The sequence below is a fragment of the Dromiciops gliroides genome, chromosome 3 (genome assembly GCF_019393635.1).
Source record: "Dromiciops gliroides isolate mDroGli1 chromosome 3, mDroGli1.pri, whole genome shotgun sequence".
In the NCBI taxonomy this organism is placed as follows: domain Eukaryota; kingdom Metazoa; phylum Chordata; class Mammalia; order Microbiotheria; family Microbiotheriidae; genus Dromiciops; species Dromiciops gliroides.
The window spans coordinates 173,809,593-173,827,061 of record NC_057863.1 but is presented as its reverse complement, the minus strand read 5'-3'; the positions used below and the strand labels follow the sequence as shown (position 1 = coordinate 173,827,061).

The 17,469-nt window shown below is 35.7% G+C and overlaps 1 protein-coding gene across 3 annotated transcripts in view; it reads left to right on the top strand.

The window, feature by feature from the left end:
• CARS2 (cysteinyl-tRNA synthetase 2, mitochondrial) overlaps positions 1-17,469 on the top strand; it is a 71,658-nt gene that overhangs the window by 13,689 nt on the left and 40,500 nt on the right. For 2 of the 3 annotated variants that reach the window (XM_043998689.1, XM_043998687.1), the window contains exons 3-6: positions 3,515-3,632; positions 10,403-10,474; positions 10,623-10,728; positions 14,085-14,168. In XM_043998689.1, coding sequence (XP_043854624.1) covers positions 3,515-3,632; positions 10,403-10,474; positions 10,623-10,728; positions 14,085-14,168 — 380 coding nt within the window. The remainder of the gene's footprint in view (positions 1-3,514; positions 3,633-10,402; positions 10,475-10,622; positions 10,729-14,084; positions 14,169-17,469) is intronic. The other variant, XM_043998688.1, reaches the window with a different exon arrangement.

Genomic DNA, 17,469 nt, shown 5'->3' with positions numbered 1-17,469 from the left:
GAGTTCAAATTCATCCTCAGACACTTAACGCTTACTAGGTGTGTGACCCTGGGCAAGTCACTTAACCCCAATTGCCTCACACACAAAAAGAAAATGAAAAGAAAAAAAGAGAGAGAGAGAGATTTAAAATAAGCAAATAGCAATTTAGAATTATGTAAATACATTTGACCTCAGGGATCCCCTGAAAGATCTTGGGGACCTTCCATGAGTCTTCTATAAAACTGCCAAATTAATCTTCCTAAGTCCCTCACCTGACCAAGGCTCTTCTAACCCCAAATCCTTATTGATTCCCTAGTTTCTATAAAATAAAAACATTCTCTTTTGTCTGGCATGTTAGCTTAGTACACCTTTCCTCTCCAGATTTATTTCAAGTTACTCCTCTGTATACTCTGTCTTCTAGCTAACCTAGACCTGCAGCCCCAAAGCCTTGACTCCTTATCTTACCTTCCTAGCTAAGCTAAGTTATCTCCTATATGGAACAAGGCTTCATAATTGATGGAACCGTGGTCCGTAGCAAATTGGAGGGAACCCTGAGACTCTACCAAAGCAGCACTGCCCCCTGCAGTCCACAATTTAGCAGGTAGATTTCTTTTTGAAAGTCCTCAGGAACAAAAATAGGCTTTTCCAGTATCTCAGTCTTGAAAGGCTCACTAGAAGTCATTTGTCTAATTCCTACTGAAGAGGAATTCTCTTTCCAACATCCCCAACAAACCACTTGAAGACCTTCAGTGACAGGGAATCTATTACTTCTCAAAGCTGTCCAGTTTTAATTTAGCTTTCAGTGTTGGGACAATTTTTCTTATATGGTGCCTATATTATTCTTTATCTGTTCTTTGCATTGATTTATTATTATACAGTGATTTAGATACTCCCTCCAACAATGCAGTTAACAACCCATTTTACCATTCCTCTTTGAGTTCTGTTATCTGGGGTGCCTCTTGGAGCCTGCTTATAAACCCTACATAAATGATTCTTGAAGCATTGTGGGGACTTCCCTCCAGATCTGTTGATAGCCTATGACTATCATTGGGTCCTGCAGGCTTCCTTATCTGTTTTCCCTTGTTCTTCCCTTATGAGCAGTGCACCTTCCTTTTTCAAAATTACATTTCCCTGATGGCATCCTTTTCACTGTTTGTCATGTACAGTTCTTTATTAGTTAAGTGTTTTTGCCTAGTGGGGTCAGCCACATACCTCTCCTTCAAATCCAACCTCAAACACCCTGGGCAAGTCACTTAACCACTCTTTGAAATAAGAGCACCTACTTCACAGGGTTCTTGTGAGAATCAAATGAGAAAATATTTGTGAAGAGTTTTGCACAGTGCCTGAAGAGTAGTATGTGCTATATAAATGCTAATTCCCTTTCTTCCTTTTCCCATTACTCTTTGGGTAACCCTCAACTTAATTCTTTTTTTTTTAAGATTAAATTTCATTTAAAAAATTAAGCTTTTTTCTCTCCCTCCCATTCCTGTCACCCCCACTGAAAAAAGAAAAACAAAACCCTTGTAACAAATATGCAAAGACTATAGAAATCAATTCCTACACTGGCCAAGTTTAAAATGGGTATCTCATTCTTTGTATTTAGTCTGACAAGGAGGTGGATAGCATTTTCATTATTGGTCCTCTGGAATTGTGGTTGATAATTGCTTTGATCATTCCTGTGGCTTTAAAAGTTATAAAGTTATTTGTTTTGACCTTGTTGCCTCAATTTAATTCTTTAAATAATGTGATATTTTATGACTCAACACCATAGATTATCACCAAAAGAATACTGTTGTTTAAAAAAAAAAAGATGGGCCTCTATTTCAAGGAGAGGGTTGGGGGTCATTCAAAGCACTGAACATTATTTCAAAGGCAATCCAATCAACATTTCTCCTTTGATTGAGTTGCTGTACTGTAACTCTTTTTAAGAAAAAAAGAAAAACCCAGCTCCCAGATTTTTCTTGGTCAAAAAATAAAGGAAGAACATCATGATTATAATAATAAGATTCTTTCTTCATCCTTTCCTGGGTGATTGGATTATTATTCAGCAGAACTATGAATGTGGCTTAATTATAAACCATATAGGATTATCTCATGTGTAGAACAGTGATTTAAATACCTTGAGGGAAAATGGGGGTGAGATGAAATAATCTGGATCCCAGAAGATTGGGAGTGACCTGGGGGTGTCTAACAGGTTGTGGTCCTGTGGTAAGATTGTTCGATAGTTGTTTGACTTGTTTATTCTGTTTCCAGTGATAACTTTGCAGAGAAGGGGGATGGGTTTTATTTTTTGAAAGTCTTTGTAAGGATGAGTCGGATTCTTATTCCTACATCACCTACATCCCTGAATTGTGAGGATAATGTTTTGTAAAGCTTAAAGCCCTATAGAAACATGAATAGTTGCTATTTATGGAGATAGGCTCTAATTTCTCTTTGAAGGCAGAATTCCATGAGGTAAAAGTGGGGCATATTAGCCTCTACTCCCCCTGTGCTACAGGAAAGGATATTGTAGGTGCTAAAGGAAATGCTGTCTTGGAGGGTACTAATAGTTCTAGATGCCATTTGGCTAGCTCCTCACCTGGAGCTTGACTGGTTTATTTATTTATTTTTTTAATCGCTTAAAAAAAATTCAACAAGAATTTATTCAGAGCCTACAAAATGCTAGATACTGGGAATTGAAATATAAAAATATAAACAGTTCCTACTCAGAAGTTAGATGTAACTTTGGTTTTCTTTTCTTTTTTTTTCCCACCCTTAAAAGTATTCCCAGTATGTACTATGAAGTATAGTATAAAGAAATGGCATTTGATTCCCCATCAGTATAAATGTTTTTTAAAGTTTGTTCTATATAGCGTTAAGGGGGAAGCATTTATATTGATTTATTTTTCTTTTTTCTCTCTGCATTGCAGCAATGAGAAACTAGACAGATTGCATGTAGACTATGGAAAAGAATACTGAAGCTTGATAATATTTAAAGAGAATTTTATCTTATATTCTAGATGTAAACAAGCTTTAATTCCAAAAACAAAAGTCAGAAGATGTGTACTGTAATTCAGAGTATCTTTAGTGGTTTATTGTAATGTAGGCTTTAGAGTAGAATGATTCTGGAACAGTCTTTGTTTTACAAACTAAATTGAGCTAACAGCCTTTGCCCTTGTGCAGAAGGAAGCTCTCCTTTCCTTCTCTGGAACTCCTAGAACTTTTTTTTTTTTGTCTCTTTCATCACCTTTTCTTTCTACCTTCTATTCTATAGCTTTTTGTGTACTATATTACTATATTGTAAACTCCATGAGGACAGGGACTATTCTGTTTTGATATTTCAAATAGCATCTGTCTATCAAGTTTCTTCTGCACAGCCTGGGCACTCAGTAGATATTTGTTTAATAAAAAATATCTTGAAGCCTTTTAAACAGAAGATGTGTTTTAAAATAAATTATTTTTATCAGTAATTATTTTAAATTGTAATTTAGTAGTAACTACTTTAAGTAGTAATTTTCTATATAAAAAGAATTTAAATCTTATCTTCTCTTTTCAGTTCATATGTTCGGTTTGATATAATTAGAAGAATCTTAACAAAAGTTTTTGGATGCAACATTGTTATGGTGATGGGAATTACAGACATTGATGATAAAATAATCAAAAGAGCGACTGAGGTAAATATGAAATGTTAATTTGATGGTTGAATATTGCAACTTGTAATATTATTTATATTTAAATGCTTTTAAAATACTTAATTTATTCACAGGTGGACCAGTCCTTATAATTTAATGAATAAACCAATAGGAGGCTTATACTCCTGTCAGAGCAGGCTTGACCATTAGGCAAGTAAGGTGCTTTAATTCTTTTAGGTTCTTAGGTTCTGTTGATATAGTATATTATATTATTATATAGTATATTATATTATATAGCTATAATATATTCTTTAGTGCTATAAAAGCTTGAGTTTTACCCTCCAAATGAATAATTTATTATGCTTATCACACTTGCAGTGGCTTTTAAAAACTTTTGTTAATCATTGATTAAGTTCTTGGATCTTATTTATTTTAAATCATTGCTTATTAATTTTTTTTAATCTACAGAAAAACCTCAACATCTCTTATATTCTTTGTTTAATTTTTAATGGGTATTTCTGTATATTGTATATATTAATGAAAAGAAGAAGGGTTAGGAGAGATTATATGATTAATGGTTGACAAGGGGGAGAGAGTTTCTAGGTAAAAAATATTATGTAGTTAGATATAATTCTGGCTTTACAACTTCATAATAGGTATTGGCTTTTTCCTTGTGAACATAGGATAAATGTTTTTATGGTTTTGCTAATCAATATAAAAATTAGTTCAGAGGAAAATCAGGTGGGCCAGGTTGCTTTTTGGAGAAAAGCTAAATAAAAAAGTAGCAGCTAGCTGAAGAGAAAGGATCCATTCTGCCATTAATCCCACCTCCTCCTATCTTCCAGTCATTAGGAATCTTTTTAAGATACCCTGCTTGCTGGAAATCTGCTTGGAACAAAGAATCATATATATTCAAATTAAAAAGGGTTTTTTTAAGTTATGTGGTCTTATCAGCTCTCTCAGGCTATAAGAAAGCAATATGATATAATGGAAAGAGCCCTGGATTGTGAATTGGAGTTCTTGAATTTAAATCCCAGTTCTACTAGTGTCTAACTTTATGACTAGGTAAATCAAGAAACCTCTCTGCTTCGGGAGTTTCCTGTAAGTTAAGTATCTGCAAATTAAGAGGCATGGCAAGGAGTTTTATCTAGTTGGAAAGAGATTATGGGAATGAAAGGTTGAAATAGGATGAAAAGACAAGTAGATTATAAGAGAACCTTGAATTTCAGACTCAAGGTGTTTACATTTTAATTAGTTGTAAGTGATGGGGAACCACTGTAAATTCTTAATCAGAAGAATAGCTGATAAAAACGTTTTAATTTGTTATAAAAATGTTCTAATTTGTGAGTAGAGCATAGTGTAGGTCGATGTAGAAATCTAAAAGTGAGTTTGATGACCCAGACAAAGGTCTGAAAGGAAGAGATATTGAGAAAGAAGAATTGGCAAGATTTGCTGATGGGGTATACAGGGCAAAGGAGAGAGAGAAATTCAACTTTATTATTATGGGTTTGAACACAGTCTACCAGATACTGCTGCCAGAGATAAAGATATATTAGGAAAGGGAGTTTGGGAAAGAAGGTGATTTCAGGTTTTTTTGTTTTGTTTTGTTTTGTTTTTTTGCAGGGCAATGGGGGTTAAGTGACTTGCCCAGGGTCATACAGCTAATAAGTGTCAAGTGTATCAGGCCGGATTTGAACTCAGGTACTCCTGAATCCAGGGCCGGTGCTTTATCCACTGCGCCCCCGTGATTTCAGTTTTTTAAAAACTCAGTTTTAGATGTGTAAATGTTCAGGGAGCGACACCCTAGAGAGATACTAGTTTGGGATAGTAACATTGATTTGGAAGTCACAAGTCAAAGACTGGTTCAGGAGATATATGTGTGTATATATGTTTTTTATAGTGTACTAGTACCTCTGGTTTGAGGGCTGCTAAGCCCTTTTCAAGGCCGCTTTCCACCTTTGGTGTCCACCTGATTCACTGAACTGTAGCTCCAAGAAGCTAAACCAGGTCGAGGGTAACCTATGGGCCTCAAACCCTTTGGTTGAGTTGGGGGTGTCTACCCCAAGCATATGAAGACTTGCTGTGGCAAAAAGGGCAGATGGGCACACTGTCCCAGAGGTTGTGAAGGCAGCTGAAGCAGGCTCTGTGGCACTGTTAGGGCTTGATTAGACATCAGAGACACCAGTGTTCTCCATTGCATCCCAAGCCATTGACAGAAATCTCAACTTTTGTCCTGCTACTGGACTTCAGTGACGCTGGAAGAGTGAGGCTGATGACTTTAGCAGCTCTGCCTCACTCAAAATCCAACTTCTTCGAGTCTGAAGATAGCACCTGAGCTCTTATTGTGTGATCAACCACAGTCAGACAGACTGTGCCTTGATCCCAAGGTTCTTTTCGAGAATGAAGAATAACAACCAGCCAACCAACATGTTTTTATGTGTTTACACATATATTTAATAAAGGTTTGTAATCAGGGTACTTCTGCCGAATTAATCAAAAGCTTCCAAATCTGCAGAATTTAAAATCTTTCCACACTTGTAAATTTCTGTGGCACTATTCACTGTATTGAGCCGTATTATTATATAACATTTACTTAGTGCTTTAAGGTTTTCAAAGTGTTTTCCTCATAACAACAATGCGAAACTAGTAATATAAATATTATCTTCATTTCACAGATAAGGAAAATAAGGCTTAGAGAGACTAACTTGCTCACAGTCATGTGCTTTGTTCAAGAGCTCAGATTTGAATCTGGGTCTCCTGACTCTCAATTCAAAATGCTCTTAACATTATATCATGTTATTTCACTCCATGAGGAGTCATGGACTAGTTTAATTTTGCTCCTAAAGAAGTCTTGCATTTTTTTTTTAAGTGAGGCAATTGGGGTTAAGTGACTTGCCCAGGGTCACACAGCTAGTAAGTGTTAAGTGTCTGAGGCTGCATTTGAACTCAGGCACTCCTGACTCCAGGGCTGGTGCTCTATCCACTGCGCCATCTAGCTGCCCCTAAAGTCTTGCATTTTTTATGATAAATATGTATCCTTAAGCCAGTGGCAATGATATTCCATTTTTAAGTATTTGTCAAAAAGACTATTACTTTATCTCACTGCCTTATTTTCTAATGGTTTCAAAATTTTGCATGCCATCTGCTTCAAGATTTGTTTTTAAAATATTTTAAATTATGATATTACACTTATCTGAGTTACTCTTGACATTTAATTTTTGGCATAATTTTGGGTTTGTCAGACAAAAAGCAAAGTAGAAGGATTTATTAAATGGATTTGGGAGAGACATTGAGAAACTTGGTTCTTTAGAAACATATTAACATTTAACTTTTTAAAAAGTGAAAAATATCTTCTTTTGGTTCAAGGCAATTATCTTTTGTTCTAACTAGATACCAATATTTGCAAGTATCTTGAAGCTATGATGAAAAGGATTGAGGTACAACATTTGTGAACAATTAGAAACTCTTAAATACTGGAGTCCTATATATCTGTCTGTCGCCATTTAGTTATTTCTTCATTGGCAGAAATTAATATTGATTGCTTAACTTATCTTCACAAATAAAGGGGAACTGGAATCTCAAATAACATGAGGATTATTCGTATAGGAGATTATATAGAAAAATAAAATTGTTAGCACATGATTTAAAGCCTTTGCATGTTATAATGGAAAATACATATTCTCAAATCATCAAGGACAGAGGTATCAGATTGCTTAGGCTGAGCTAGATTAAAATGGAATTGGAGAGGGGCAGCTAGGTGGTGCAGTGGATAAAGCACCGACCCTGGATTCAGGAGTACCTGAGTTCAAATCCAGCCTCAGATACTTGACACTTACTACCTGTGTGACCCTGGGCAAGTCACTTAACCCTCATTGCCCTGCAAAAAACAAACAAAAAATGTAATTGGAAGAAGTGGTTTTAACAAAATAAGTAAAAATATAGTACAACATATACTTTTTCTGGGGAGAGGGGGGTGAGGCAGTGAGGGTTAAGTGACTTGCCCAGGGTCACACAGCTAGTGTCAACTATCTGAGGCCCGAATTTGAACTCAGGTCTTCCTGAATCCAGGGCTGGTGCTTTATCCACTGCACCACCTAGCTGCCTCTACAATGTTAATTTATGGTTTTCTAAGTTACTATGCTGCCTGTAGGTATCTGTTTCTATTTGAGTTTGACACCTCTGATTAGATACTATTTCAATCAGACTGAGAAATAGTTGGATGATCAGACTCAGAGTAAATTGTTTAATGGTTCAGTGGTGGCAGAAGGTTTCCTATGGACTATCCCAGGGCTCTGTGCTTGGCCCTATGCCGTTTAACATTTTTGTCAGTAACTCTGATAAAGATGTAGCTTTATATGCTCATCAGATTTGCAGATAACAAAACTGAGAGGGATCACTTACATACTGGATGACACAGTCAGGATCCAAAAGGATCTTGACAGGCTAGACCATTGGGCTGAATCTAGTAAGATAACATTTAATGGCAGTAAATGTAAAAAAGTCTTGCATTTGGGAAATAAGTCAGTATAAGATTGGAGACACAGACAGTAGTTGTGAACAGGATCTGGAGGTTTTAGTGGACTGAAGCTCATTATGAGTCCTTAGCTTGATGTGGCTGTCAGAAAAGCTAGTGCAGTCTGGGATCTATGATTTTAAAAAGATGTTTATAAATTGGAAAATTTTCAAAGGAGAAAGACAAGGGATCATAAGGGATCATGAAGGACCTTGAATCTATGTCATATGAGGATTGTTGGAGGACCTGAGCATGCTTAACTTGGAGAAGACTGGGGGGTACACGGCAGCTATGTTCAGGCAGTTGAAGGATCATGATCCAATGGAGGCGGATTAGACTTCTTCGATTTGACACCAAAAGGTAGATCGAGGAGCAGTGAGTGACACTGTAAAAAGGCCAGTTTAGGCTTGTGGTCAGGAGAATACTTCTGACATTTGAGCTGCCCAGAAGTAGAACGGCTGTTCTGAGAGCATTTGATTTTGCCTTTTTGTTCATCTGTAAGCAGGAGCTGGCCTGTTGAGTACATTGGCATAAGTCTTATGTGTGATGGATGTGTGGTGGACTACATGGTTGCTGAACTCTCTTCTCTCAAATTCTGTTATTCTCAGGCTGCTAATATAAAACTTCACTTTTCATTCCCTGAGCATTTATAAACTGATGACAGAGGGAAGCATCCTAGAAGGAGTGGGTAGGAAGGAAAAGACAGCATGGAATTAAACAGTATTTTAAATCTCTCACACACACACAAAAGCAGGAATGGGACCTTTTTCCTGTGGCAGATAGTACTCTGCAGGCTGTTTTATAATCATTTTGACCTAACTTTGTTTTGGTGATTAGTGGTTAAAAATAATATTTGAAACTTTTGAAATGGCCACTTGGAGGCTTTTAAAATTTTAATTTGAATGTGTTTTGGACATCTTGGGTGTCATCATCATCATCATTAATATTACTACCTCTAGACCCTAGCTTCTTAAGTTATAGACTCCAAATAGGGTCTCGTAACTGAATGTGAGGGTCATGAAAAATTTGGTAACAGTAAAAGGTTAAGTACACCCATTTTATATACATATATACCCAGGGTCACATAAAAATTTCTTGGACAAAAAGGGGTCAAGTGGAAAAAGTTTAAGAAGCCCAACTCTTTTTTTTTTTTTTTGGCAGGGCAATGAGGGTTAAATGACTTGCCCAAGGTCACACAGCTAGTAAGTGTCAAGTGTCAGAGGTCGGATTTGAGCTCAGGTCCTCCTGGATGCAGGGCTGGTGCTTTATCCACTGTGCCACCTAGCTACCCAAGAAGCCCTACTCTTGACAATGATTAACTTGTTGGGTGACTTTCAGCAAATTAGTTGACCTTTTCATCTCCAGTTTTCCTGCTATTTTACCTTTTGAATGTTTAAGTAAATGTTTATTTGGTTTTGGCTGTTGTGAGAAGTGCTAAATAAAATATTTGTAAAGCTTCTTGCATATACATAGTGCCCCTGGAATTCTAATAATCCTGTATGAATTGCCAACTGGAAGCTTGTCTGATTTCTGGTTAGGGTTTCATTTCTCTTATTTCTTTGATGGATAGTTAAATTGATTTTTTCCCATTTAAAAATTATAAATGGTTCTTGTAAAATGGAAAATGAATACCCTTTTAGGTGGCTATGTAGCTTATATAAGTTTGTGTATGTAAAGCCCCAAGAGTTCTTTTATGGTTTTATTGTTCTCTTTTCTTCTCCCTATATATATATTTGGGGGGGGGGCATTGAGGGTTAAGTGACTTGCCCAAGGTCACACAGCTAGTACATGCCAAGTGTCTGAGGCAGGATTGGAACTCAGGTCCTCCTGAATCCAGGGTCAGTGCTTTATCCACTGCACCACCTAGCTGCCCCCCTCCCTATATATTTTGTTATTTTTGTTTACCATCTGAGGGTTTGGAAATTGAAGCATTCCTAATTGTAATTGATTGGTACAGTTTGCTTTTTTGAGAAAAATACAAAATAAGACTGTTATTTGCTTAATCTGTCACTTTTCCTTCCACCCAGAGAACCAGATTAATTAAACCTTTATGACCACTCAGTGATTAGTACAGAGGTGGTTCTTGCACATGTTGGGCCTTTAATGTTTAATAAAATTGCATGATTTAAAGCAAATTGTACTCACTAAATTGAGGGGCTCTGAAAAAAAATGGTTCAGAACAATGGAACCATTTGGCTTAGTTCTTCTTGGTATTTAACAAATCACCATAGCTCGCCTTTTGTTTTTTATAGGCAGTTGATTATTTACTCCTATTAATTGAGAAGCTTATCTTTTGTAGATGGACATCACACCCTCAGCTCTGGCCCGTCTTTATGAGGAAGATTTCAAACTAGATATGGCTACTTTGAAGGTACTGTCACAATTCATTAAAACTGGCTATGTGTTTTTTCCCCTTTGTATTCTCAAGGCCTCTTTAATAATCAAAATATAGTCATATTGTAAATGACTAACATTTTTCACAATTAATCTAAACGCAGTCCTTTTCTCCTTTACTTTAGGTTCTTCCACCTACAGTGTATATGAGAGTAACTGACAATATTCCTCATATAATTTCATTTATTGAAGGAATAATTTCTAAAGGGTATGCTTATTCAACTGTGAAAGGTAGGATTTATGTGATTAATATTTAGTTGTAATTTGTATGTGACCACAGTACATTCAGTAGGATTTTGGGAAACATGACAATATATTATTAACATATTATTATTATTAATACTAAAAGTAGTAGTAGTAGTAGTAGTAGTAGTAGTAGTGGTGGTGGTGGTGGTGGTGGTGGTGTTATTTTAAATTATTGGAGTGCTAATTCTTTTTAGCTAAATTATTTGGGGGGCCAGACTATTTATAAATTAATGGCTGTTGCACCCATTTAGTCAGTAAACATTTATTATTAAAGTATATTAAATATTAGTAAAGAATTGACTGCATGGCATTTAACATAAGCAGGAAACACCCTAACCCCCCCATTGCCATTTTATTTCTACATTACCTATACTAGCCTAAGAGGAGAGTGCTCACTAACTGGACAGCCTTCTGAGCCTAGTGTGTAAGCCAAGAATGGTGTTCCCACCTGGTCTGAGTCTTTTTCCCCTTTTTGCTAGAGGAGGCTCCTTACACACTGATCAAAGCTAATTGTCCAGCATCATTCAATTCCATTGGTTGACATGACCTGAGGGTGGTCCATATTAAAATGAGCTCTATGTGATGACATCAGAGTTTAATGGGAGACCGCCCTCTGAGGGCAAAGTCAAAGTCCAGGTAGGTTTGGCTTAATCCCATCAGTTCACTGAGCTAGTCAAAGAGTCTATTCTCCACCTCTATTGTACACCCTGCACAGGATTAGAGCTCCCTCCTAAAAATTGATCTCTGAAGTGGGGGGATAGAAAGCCAATCAAAGACTGGGTCCCTCCAAGAAATCCATTATTAATAATTATTTTCTCACAGCAGCAGCAGCAGCAGTAGTAGTAGTAGTAGTAGTAGTAGTAGTAGTAGTAGTAGTAGTAGTAGTAGCAGCAAAAAGGAGGAGGAACTAGCATTCATAGAGCACTTTAAGGTTCACATAGTATTTAGAAGTATCTCATTTTATCTCCACAACAACCTTGGGAGGTATGTACTGTTATTATTCCCATTATTACAAATGACGAAATTGAGGCAGATAGAGAAAGTAACTTTTCTATGGTCACACAGTTGATCTTAATTAAGACAATTTTGAACTTCAGTATTCTGGGTTCCAAGTCCTCTGCTCTGTCCACAGTAGCATATGTCTTTCTGTCTGTCTGTCTGTCTGTCTGCCTGCCTGCCTGCCTACCTACCTACCTACCTACTACTACCTAGTAACAGTTATCAGTATCATCAGAGATTATGTAAAATATTTTACTAGACTCTTTGATATAATTCTCACTTTAAAAGTTTAGTCATTTCTAAAGTAATTATATTCCATTATAATACAAGATTTCTGCCCTTTAAATGAAATTTGTTTTTAAACTTAATTTATGTAATCATATAAATCTGATGATTGCCCAGAGTGACTAAGTCTGGCCAAGAGTTCAGAAGGTTTCTGATGAATGCCCTTCCTAGTTTCCTAGGAAAGGGGCCCAGTAGCTATGGCATTTCATTTTGGTCAGCAAGTACCACAGTGTCTCCCTGGCCCTCTTCTCTGAAAGTTGAGTCCTGTACTTCCTTCAAGGCCTACATTGGTCCTTACCATCTCCATTAATCTTTTCCTGACCAGCAGTAGCACACAGTAAACTTTCTTATTGATAACACACCATTCCACAGTTCATTATGGATGATCATCTTATGTGGTTTAATCATCTAGTATCCCAGCTATAAAGTGTGAACTCCTGGAGTTTATGGACCATGTTTTCTGTCTTCCCCCAGGATCTAGTTCTGGCTGGGAGGCCCTGAGCAGGTTATTTATCACATTAGTGTCCTGAAGTAAATTTGCAGAGAAGGTGCTGTCTTGTATTAGTAGTGTTTCCTCACCAGGGAATTTCTTATACTAGTGAAATTACAGGTCTAGACTATACCCTAAATCTGAAAATAGTGGAATTTACATTAATTTGGACTTTCTGATAATTTCTTAGGGTCTTATAAGCTCTCTGTATGTGTGGGTGTGTAATTACTTAGCAAATTAATAGTTTAAACAAGACTGGAAAGAGACATATTTAAGAAAACATATACCCATAAGCATTAAAAATATCCTTTTATATACAATCAAATGATATGCTAATAAATTTTTTGTCTTAAATCCCCCTACCTTTTCTCTTTTCCCTTATAAACACCTCTCTACTAGGCAATACATTGTTAGCCTTGGAATATTGAGTAAGCTTTTAGGTTTATTACCTATTAAAGCTGTGTTTCTTTTTTTTTTTCCAAATCCTATTATTGAAATTTGTTCCCTCCTCTCACAGTTAGCTCAAATATGAGGTTTAACCATATTACTCAGTATAATCTGAAAAGATCACAAATTTGAAGAATTTGAAGATTGACAACAAGAAAATAGTCATAGAAAAGTTGAATCTAATTCAGCTGTCTTTTGGGGAATAAGTGACTTGAAGTAGTAGAGCAAGACCTGGATTTAAGGTCAGAGAACCTGGGTTCCTCCCCCAGCTTTGTCATTCACTGCCTGTCTGTGACCTTAAGCAAGTCTTTATATCTCTTGAGGCCTCAGTTTCTTCATCTGTAAAATGAAGAGATTATACTAGGTGATCTCTAAGGTCTGCTTCAGCTCTCTATCTTTGATTTTAATTAAAATGCCTATTTCTATGCTATTTAGTTGCTATTACTACCTATTTTGAGGGAGGAACGTCATCCTCAGCATAAATAACAGCATAAACTCCGAGGGAGACTTCGTAAATTAGAATTTTATAGTATTCTTAACTGTCTTGATAAAGCCTTCATAGTTCTAAGCCTTTCACTTTTCAGCTCTGCTTCATTATAATTTTATAATCAGAAATTGGATCATGCTTACAATTGGTTCTGCAGTGAATTTTCTGATTAAATCTATCTCTTAACCTCATTTGAAAAATATGTCTGTGGAAAAATATAGATAAATGTTATTCAGTGTAGAGACAGAACTCCTTATAAGTAGACACCTAAAATGCTTTTATATAGAGTAGGGTTAGGGAAGCAATTTCATTTATTAATTCCTATGAACCAGGAAAGCCCAAGATTAGTTAAATTTCCTTACCTTATGGTTTATCTTTTAAAAAACCAAAAAAACCCAAAATTGTATTATAAAGAATTTGTGCCTATTAAACACAGTACTTTATCTGTGTCCCAATATTGTACAAATGTATGGTTTGAAAAGTTTTTTTTTTACTCTTTATGATCTATAGATTAACAAAATAAATCTAAATGTCATTAAACTTTAATAACTTGGTTTGATATGTTAACAACTATTAATTTTTCAGACTGAGAAATAAACAACTGATTTTAATAATGATCTTTTTTTTTAAAAGGTAATGTTTATTTTGACCTTAAGTCTAGAGGAGACAAATATGGGAAATTAATTGGTATTGTCCCAGAAGGAGGGGTGGAACCAGGTAGGTTGATTTTGGTTTTGCCTAAGGGCTTTAAATCTGATTGTTTATTTTCTCCTAGATTTTAAGTGCTTTGAAGGTGAAGATGACATTCTGTTGTTTTTTTTAAATAGTTTTTTATTGATATCTTTTATTTTTAACATTACCTAGATTTCTTCATGTCCTTTCCCCTCTACTCCAATTGAGATATTCCTTAGAATGAAGAACTTTTTAAAAATAAAAATAAAGAAAATAGTGAAGGAATGGGAAAAATGTAGTAAAGCTGATCAAAATACTGAAATAAATTGATTTTATATGTAGTGTTCCACAGGGACCTTGACTTCTGCAAAGGAGCAAGGAGAGGTATCTTCTAATATCTCCTCTTTGGGACCAAAATCGTCCTTCATAGTTTTCCAACTTTCAGTTTTGATTATCTTATGGTTATTCTTTCCATTTCCCTGCTATACTGATTACATATATTGTTTCCCTGTCATATTCTATTCTAGTACTTTGTCCATGTTTAGTAAATATTAACAGCCTCAGATCAGAATTGTTCTGGGAAATGAACAGATAATCCATTTTGTACATAAACTGAAAAGAAGTGTGCTTTCACATCCAGGACATCATTGACCTTGCTTCCCAAACTGTTTGATTAAACAAGGATTTTACCAATAGTAGCATTGCTCAGTTGGTTGTCAGGAATGAGATTTGTTTTAATGTAAGGCTGGTGGTGTGGGTTTGTATTTTTTTTTTGGTTTGTTTTAAACTCATAGACTAATATGATGGAAATACCACATTTCATTGCCAATTATTATTTTCCACTTCTCTAATATGTCACTCAAGCTTTACCAGAGAAACATGGAAAGACCATTGGTCTGTATAAGGTATGAACAGAGAAACTGATTTCCTTGTGTGACCTGTAATCATAAGCAAATGTTATAAAACATTTCAACTTAGAGCAGTCACTACTTTGGAAGTTGGCCAATCTTTTGTTAGCAACTTTGGTATGCCTAATTTTGTACCAACATGAAAATGAGTGACCATTATTTTGAAGAAGTTAATATAAAATCTTGTATGAAGTTAAATTTGAAAATGATAAGTTAAAAAAAGTTTTGGGGGATGAACTAATGTCAATAAGCTTTTGACTGGCATAAAGAATTTAAAGAAGACAGGGAAATTATGTTATGAATGGTTACACAAAGTGATTCTCTTGTACTCCACAGGGCCTCTGAAAATAGTGAAACCGTCTGAGGCTTGTCCCGTGTTTAGATCTTCATCTAAACCAAAATAAATATTTGTTCTAAAAAGAGAACTTAAAAGATGAGAAAAATTTTTTGAGAAGACTGTACCATGTATTTTGAGTTAGTAACTTATTTAACAAATATTAAGTGCCTAAGGTAAAGGATGAACAATTATTCTTATCTTTCAAAGAAAATTGTAAAGAATAACTTGTTTGGGGGGGCAGCTAGGTGATGCGGTGGATAAAGCACTGGCCTTGGATTCAGGAGGACCTGATTTCAAATCCAGCTTCAGACACTTGACACTAGCTGTGTGACCCTGGGCAAGTCACTTAACCCCAATTGCCTCACCAAAAAAAAAAAGAATAACTTGTTTTTGAGGAAATAGTAAATGGTAATGAAATGTAACATGACCCAGAATCAAATGTCACAATCACCTGTGAAGAGAATATCTGTTTCTTTGAAATTACTGGAACACTTTCTGTAAAATTTCTTTCATTAGGTCAGTTAATTAAGCTTGTATAGAAGTTTTGGAGGATTTAGAGTATTTCTGTGTGTGACCTAAGTCATGGCTTTGTCACCAAGATTGTGCTCCACAACACACTGAACCGTTTCTTTGAAACAGTTGTTGACCAAGAACCCAGGTTGATTGTCTGCTTTACTCATCTGATTTGGTTTCAAATGAGTTTGGGTTATTTCTAAGATAACGGATTTCTTCTAGATGGATGCTTGCTGGTAGTGAGGATATTTAGGATAATTTGTTTGCTTTTTTAAAAAAAGCTACCTTCAAAAAGAGATTCAAAACTGTATAAAGGATTGGCTGACTGTAATGTGTGTAAAGCTTCCCCAAGATGTCTCTGCTTTTTTGTTTTTGTTTTTGTTTTTGCGGGGCAGTGGGGGTTAAGTGACTTGCCCAGGGTTACACAGTTAGTAAGTGTCAAGTACCTGAGGCCATATTTGAACTCAGGTTCTCCTGAATCCAGGTCCGCTGCTTTATCCACTGGAGCACCTAGCTGGTCCCCCCCCCCCCCATGACTTTTTTGAAGAACATTCAATGTAGAAATATATTTTAATACTTTATTGTCCTCTTGATTCATACCAGTAGCTCAGAGCTTTAAAAAGTGTTAATCTTACAGTAACCCTATGAAATTAAATAGACAGAAATTATTTTAGGAAAACTATTGTAAAATAACTTTTATGTTGGCGATTATTCCCTCATTTCCTTTATTGTGGTAGATGGTCCTTGTTGACAGTAGGTGCTCAAAAGTTCAATAAATGTAGAACTTTAAATTGGCAAATATTGTCAGTAAATTTTGCTGAAATGAAAAAGAAAACATCTTTAGTACTACAAATGTATGTCATTTATACAAATTCTCCACTGTTTTCTTCCCAGAGGCAGCTGCCCAGAGAGTTGAGAAATCTTTGTTTTAGTTGCAGACTCTGCCAATCAGTCAATCAGCCTTTATTATGTGCTTACCAGACATTATGCTAAATAATAGCCACAAGCTGTGTAACCATTGCATCAGTTACTTACTGTTTCTGACCTTTAGTTGTCTCAGCTATAAAAAGGAAGGGGTTGGAGTAGATAATTTCTAAGGTAACTTTCAAGCTCTTAACTAGACATTGTAGAAAGGAAAGATCGCTTTATCTTTTAATATTCAAACTTCCAGCATTCATATAGGAATACAAATCTAAATAAGGTAAATATGTTTATATTATAGTATCAGGTACTTACCATAGTGCCTAGCTTTTACTTGGTTTGACAGGCTTTATTTTTGTAATGCAGAATAGAAAAATTATTTTATAGTCATAGATAAGGATCACATTCTCAAAGATATGTTTGAAGGATGATTGGGGTAATGTCCAATTCAGTAGGCTCTTTAGCATTTTATCAGTTCACATTCATTTAATCATTTTACTAAAACTGAACCAACTGTCAGTGTCCATCCAGTGCTTAGGTGTACCTAGCAGCCTTTCTATCTGTTATCTTTGTAGGTAGGGGGAAATCAATGAAAAGAAAAATGTGTGGTCACTTGTAAAACTGAGCAAAATTTTAAAAATTTGTTTCTAGTAGCCTCTGTTTCATA